At 39.4% G+C, this 6539-nt stretch overlaps 1 protein-coding gene across 1 annotated transcript in view; it reads right to left on the bottom strand.

The window, feature by feature from the left end:
• Positions 1 to 4296, bottom strand: part of stard3 (StAR-related lipid transfer (START) domain containing 3) — a 9598-nt gene extending 5302 nt beyond the window's left edge. Inside the window, exons 1-9 of the mRNA XM_035655397.1 lie at positions 4182 to 4296; positions 2638 to 2876; positions 2479 to 2556; positions 2157 to 2234; positions 2006 to 2059; positions 1489 to 1606; positions 1299 to 1400; positions 957 to 1012; positions 780 to 872 (exon numbers count right to left, since the gene is read on the bottom strand). Of these exons, the coding sequence (XP_035511290.1) occupies positions 780 to 872; positions 957 to 1012; positions 1299 to 1400; positions 1489 to 1606; positions 2006 to 2059; positions 2157 to 2234; positions 2479 to 2556; positions 2638 to 2850 (792 nt within the window). The 5' untranslated portion in view covers positions 2851 to 2876; positions 4182 to 4296. The remainder of the gene's footprint in view (positions 1 to 779; positions 873 to 956; positions 1013 to 1298; positions 1401 to 1488; positions 1607 to 2005; positions 2060 to 2156; positions 2235 to 2478; positions 2557 to 2637; positions 2877 to 4181) is intronic.
• Positions 4297 to 6539: the final 2243 nt, after the last annotated feature.

The following is a 6539-nucleotide window of genomic DNA, read 5'->3' on the forward strand; positions in this document are numbered from 1 at the left end:
TTGAATTGAACTGAATTGAATATTCAATACACAGAATAGGCCGACCAGTACTGGATATTCTAGGCTGGTAGTTATATCAACATTGGGAGTTTTAAAAAATATGATAAAGATTCATCAGTAACATAAACTCATAACCTAAAAAAGCAATCTTGAGAAATGTGTTAATGTATTTTTTTCCAGAATTGTGACCAACACACATACTAAGCAGTGTGAAAAGCAACTTGTCAGTGCTCTCTGGTGGACGAACGTATGTAATGGAGGCACTAACCTAAATTAACTCAACCCTAGTTCGGCACTGCTGTAGGAGAACTTTTTGTTACTTATAAGCTGACATATAGGCCAATATCAATGTATCGGCAATATGTCTGCTAATATCAAATACACAAATTCAAAGCAGGATTCCTGTTCATTAAATTGTTATTAAACCTTAACCTTTGGTGGTTTGAACTCTTTGAGAGTCTCATACTTCATTTACACTGGCTACATAGAAAGTATGTACATCAGCAGTGCAGGTCCAGTCGTTTGTCAGTCCCTCGGATGCATTTTAACAGTGTTCACAACCACACACTCCCAGTAGCTGCATAAGCTGAAAAAAAGATTTGAAGCCTAAAAAGATGCTTCAGGTTGAATTAACACTCCTAATTCATGGGAGCGTATCTATTCTGTGTGAGTGTGAGACTGAGCTTGAGGCTACCAAACCAATCCAAAGCACAGGGGAAGGAAGGAAACACTCCTCGATGGGATAAATCAATAACATTGAAGCAAATTCACACGCTCACATTGTTTTTTTCAAATTTCCAGTTGTCCTCCTGAGCTAGGATCTGCTCGACCACTGACATGGCCTCACGACCCTGTCTGACATACTCCTTCTCCTGGAATATGAGTGAGACAAAGCAGAAAATTGAAGTCATGAAACAGGTAAGGAGCATAAAGACCCCTCAGACTGATGCAGGTACCTGTGCAGTGACAGCTCTGCGTCCAAGACCCTCCTCATCCAGATCCTCCTCAGAGCCTGCAGACGCAAGTTCAGAACCAGAACTTAATTTGTGGGTTAAATGTACAAAAACACTAAATAACTAACCCATTACTGCACACGCTGACTATTTTTTTGTCCTTTAGTTGATGGTACAGTTTAAGTGTGACAGCAAAGGGGGAGAGGAAGGGGGAATGACATGCAGCAAAGGGCTACAGGCTGGATTTGAACCTGGGCTGCTCCTGTAAGACCAGGTGAGCTACCAGGGCTCCCCACTTCAGGCTGAGTAAACAAGAAGAGCTCTATAGAGACAAGCCAACATCACCTGCGACAGATTCAGGTGGAGAGTAGAACTGTCCGTCTGAAACAGCACGCGGGTAGATCATGGGGGCTCGTTCGCAGGCTGAGTTCACCGCCGCTAGGTAGGCTGAGGTCAAAAGACAAAAAGATTTCAAAAAAGGAGAAATACATTTTTGTCGAGTCGTGTTAAAACTCGCAAGGAATGTTCCTCTTACCTCTCTCATCATCGGCCTCCTGAGGAAGCACCTTGAAGTCGAGGAACCAGGTCTCCAGCCAGGCAACAACAAATGAAGTGATGGGTAAGACGTAGCCAAAGGCATTCTGGGACAGGAGCTGTGTAGAAAAAGAAACCATGTCATCTCGGGGCTGCAGGTCATTAAAGGTACTAGAAGTACTATTACAACTTCCACAACAGAAGAGGTACTTTCATTTTATTTCCCCGTCATTGAATGCACAAAGTTAAGAGAGCTGTAAAAATGTCTGTGATAAAGAACTTGACACTAAACTGCAGATCAAAATACCGACGACGAAATGTCTTTGATCCTTTGTGCTGCATAAAACAGTAAAATTAAAAAAAACTGTTAAGAGCTCATCAGCTCAGACCGCAGATTTACTGGCATAAATGAGGAAGTGAAAAATGTTCAGCTGGTTTTCAATATGATTGCAACACTCACACACTCACACTCACACTTATATATAAGTGTGAAAGTACAGAGGGGGCAGGACACTCACATTAGATATGATGACTTTAGCAACGAGGAAGACGCTGGTCACTAGGGTGGTAACCTGTGGAGGAAGGAGTTGTTTTATAACTCATGTCCAGATCTGCCAGTAAGAGAGTTTACATTATTTCATCAGTGTGTGTTTGACGGAGCTCACTTACCGCAATAACCCACCAATGCTTCAGCCGAAAAGCAGCGTAACCCAGTTGTAGACACAAGAATCGAAACACCGCAAGGAGCTGAGACAAGGAGGAAGGGACAGAAAAGGAAAATGACCTCAGGACATGTTGATTTATGCAAACATAGCAGCTCATTCAGATACAATAAATCCGACTTCATAACAATATAAACCTCCTCTCTTTGAAATACAAGTAGGAGGTTTAACATAAGTATCCGCTCACCGATGAGCGGTCGTTTAAGGGGCTCATCCTGATCATCCAACAATGAAAGTAAATGTACACAGACTTGGATTGACCCACTTACAAAGATGTCAAAGAAGGAAGACCTGTAGTCATAATGGATGACCTCAGTTTCTAAGCTGTCCTTGATTGAGCTGGAGATCTGCGGGAGAACAGAGTCCACATCAGAGTCAAACCATCACTGCTGTAAAGATAGAAACCCAGAAACTGTCTGAACACTCACATTCAGCTCAATGATCCACAGAAGGGAGATGAAGAGCAGATCGAACGTCACAAAGAGACAGAAGGTGCGGCGGACGTCAGAGATGGCTTTGCGCTCTGCGGGCGGAACGAACAGGTATGGGGAAGGGAGGGACAGCGATGTAGAGTAGGAAGCGTTCAAGGAGGCGATGGCGGGGAGGCTGCCCCCGAGCTCCCCATAGTCTCCACCCGGCATTCCTGCGGTGAGACAGGAAACTCCACCTGCAACACGGGAGATAAAGTTGGTGGACTGCTGGTTAGATTTAGGACCACTGTCAATCTGTACTGAGCAACATGGAGTAGAGAGAATAAAAAACACTTTATATTCAGTAAAAAACAGAAAACAAGCAGCATTGAAAATATATTAGATGATGTAGCTGTGAAATTCAGTGAAGTCATACGTAATTATTATTGAGGTTCAGAAACGGCAGCGAATCGACATCCAAATAGAGGCAAGATAGCCAAAACAAACACACAAACCCCAGTGTACTGAAGTTATCGGACATAATTCTGGCTTTCATTGGTCTGCACCTTGTGTGTGTGTGTGTGCGTGTGTGTGTGTGTGTGTGCGTGTGTTTGCAAAAAATAGATAACAGGCAGTAAAAACAGCAGATAAGCATCCTTCATTACTGTCACTGTTTTGAATGTAGTCTCATGACTTTCCATCAGGTTTATACGTTTATTATAATTTGATGCTGTTTTATTGTAAAGTTAATTTTTTTAAGTTTGTTGCTACATCATCTAAATAGATGTGGTTAAGATAAAGATCTTATGACGGTAGTGGAGGTGTCATTGCTGGCTTATTTCCTCCCTGAACAAAGAACCACAGTCCTCATAATGATGCATTGAAGCTCATGTTTCTCCATTGTAGATGTCAACACAACCAACTCCAGACTTCAACGTGCACACAGAATATTGTGAAACCTTGTGCCCTGCAGGATCCTTACAGATTTACACACAACTTATTCAACTATCAGTATTTGTTTATTTTTAGTTCTGGAGCATTTGTTGACTTCAGGTTTCTCTCTAACAAGAAGGGAGTCTGTTTTCCTCACTAACAAGTTGTGTATTCAACTCCTCGTAGACAATGAACTTAAAGTGAAACAAGTGTCTACTTGGCAAACTGCATTCATCCGCGTTTAGACAGGAACTCTTTAATATTAAGATGATTTAGTTTCAGCTATTTCAGACCCCATGATCTCTCTCACTTTTGCTAAAATAACAAACAACTGTCTGACTTCAGCATCTGTGAGGCAAGACAGCAGACAGCAGGCAGGCAGACAGACAGACAGACAGGAATCACCTCTTATAGTTTTATAGTTAGTAACTCTAAACCAACATTGATTAAACGAAGATTAGCTGACTAACTAGCCGCGGATGTTAGCTTCCACCGGCTATTTGCTGTTTGGAGAGAAATCACACACGTCGTGTCTCAAGTGAACAGCTACAGGAAGAAACGATATGAAACAAAGAAAATAAAGATCATTTAACGCACACATTACATTTGCGTTAAAGCATTAAACTCACTTGATTTACCGCAACATCGTCGCCTGCCAAATCTTCCGGGCTGACCTTTCAAAGAGTAAATATCGCGCCAAGATGATTCACTGCTCGACGATCACCGGACCGCCATCACTGTGAGTGGCGTCACTTACCGGATGTCATACTGTGATATTACGTCTGACTTGACGTTGGTGGAGTTGATGGTACATTCAGCGGTGTTTGGCGCCCTCCAGTGGGCACAGTCCGCCACTACAGTCCCATCCGCTTTAAATGTGCTTTGAGTGGGAGAACTAAATGAAATAAATAAAGAATAATAAATGAAAATAAAAACAATCCAAAAGTCCAAGTTTACTTGTTGAACAACTGACGTTGTTTAAGAATACGACGGAGTATTAGGGCCATACTAAGAGGACAAATAAATAAATAAATAAATAAATAACATTTTGGAAATTAAGAGAATAAAGTCGTAATATTACCAGAATAAAGTCGTAATAATACGAGAATAAAGTTGTAATATTACGACAAAAAGAGTCACAATGTTATAAGAATAGAGTCGTAATAATACGAGAATAATGTACAAAAGAAGCAATTTCCGTATGGTTCTTTTTTCGAAACAGACACAGTCGTTTGCACAATCGTTTCAAAGTCCCGATACTGATAATAATTTAATGCTGATGAGCCAAAAGATTAAGTATTTCCTTATTTGTGAAACCGATACCAAAGTATAACTTCACAAGATGCTCAACATTCCTCATTTTAACGCAGCGGGAAGACTGCTCTTTCTTGTAAGAGTTCTCATAAAATTACTACTTTATTCTCGCAATATTATGAATGTATCCTGTAATATTACGACTTTTACGACGGAGTGTTATTCTCGTAGACCTAATATTATGACTTTATTCTCGTTTTTCCTCTTAGTATGGCCCTAATACTCCGTCGTAGTAGCTGTGTAGTGTCTTATAAGTGCATGTTGTAGTGTATTAAGTGTGGTGTTTAAACCATCAGGTGTGCCTTTTTCTTACATTAACAAAATATTATCCTTACATTGTAAACCTTTAGCTTTTAAAACCTGCTTTGACAATATAGTTTGTACCTATAGTCGTACGAATAAAGCCAGTTATGTTTTAAGAAATTGAATCACGTAAGCTATTGTGTCTTTAAAATAATAAAAGGTTATAGTTAGTGTTTAAATTATGGTGTATAATGCCCTCTGGTGGACATAGCGCATAACTACATCATTCCCATTGTAAGTTTTATTTTGAAAGCACAACCGGATGTATAACTATGCTATTCTGTCTAGCTTGATAGCAACATAATGTAGTTACTCAGTGTGACCGCTAGAGGGACGGACAAATGACAGAAGCCCATATTATTACTTATTAGTGTATTTTAAGATAATAACTATGATAGTCTGCATTATAAACACATGTTGACTTCAATACCATGTAGTCAGACACAAAAGCGTAGCAATACTTTCCAAATAAAGCCTCTATAATTGACCGAAACGGTCTCATGGTAACCATCAACTTCACCAAGAGTAAAGACGGATACAAAAACGTCACACAAAAACTTCCGGTAACGAGATACAAAAATAAAGCTTCGAAATTAGTCAGAAGTGTAAATGTGCGATGTTTTAGGGAAATAAAAATATCAGCTCTAAACACTGTCGCCATTTCAAAGCCGAAGTGCCGTAGCAAGATTTATCGTGTCTGAAATCAACTGGTGAAAAAAAACCGGACGACCGCCAGCTCTGTCAAACAAAGCAAGAGAGTAAACCGTATTGTACTTCCGGGTTGGTTAGAAAACAGAATATGGCATTAAAAAAGCCTGAAAACAAGTTTTTAAGCCAGATGTACATCCCCTACAATATAATACAAATACATTATATTTCACCTATGCACTGCAAAATGTTTAATCAGCAAAAATATGTCTTTAAATCATTTTAAGAAAATAGACTGTGTCCCAATTAGCGACCAAAAGAAGCAACAACAATAACAAAAAAAAAACAATTGGAAATTATAAGTACATAAATAAATAAAAATAAATCTACTGGCCTACTTATAGTTATTTTATGTTTTTTTAATGACACTTAAACCGCATTTGGTGTACCTTATAAAGACAACTTGATGTGAGTTTTGCTTTTTCTGTATCTACATCTGTAAATATAAGTACAGGTTGGCTATCAAGTACTTTCTGGTTTATTTTGCACCAGAAAGGCCTTTTTTATTTCTGATTTCATATGGGAATTAAGTTAAGATGAAGCCATGTGTTTAACTGATTATTTTAAGAATCATTCTTCTCTATGTTAAAAAGTTTTAGTGTTTGTGTTTTATGGAGAATAGGAAAAAAAATTGTGCTGCAAACACACACCCACCCACCCAC

Source organism: Morone saxatilis, unplaced genomic scaffold (genome assembly GCF_004916995.1).
Source record: "Morone saxatilis isolate NCDOM2014 unplaced genomic scaffold, NCSU_SB_2.0 Contig14, whole genome shotgun sequence".
Taxonomy (NCBI): domain Eukaryota; kingdom Metazoa; phylum Chordata; class Actinopteri; family Moronidae; genus Morone; species Morone saxatilis.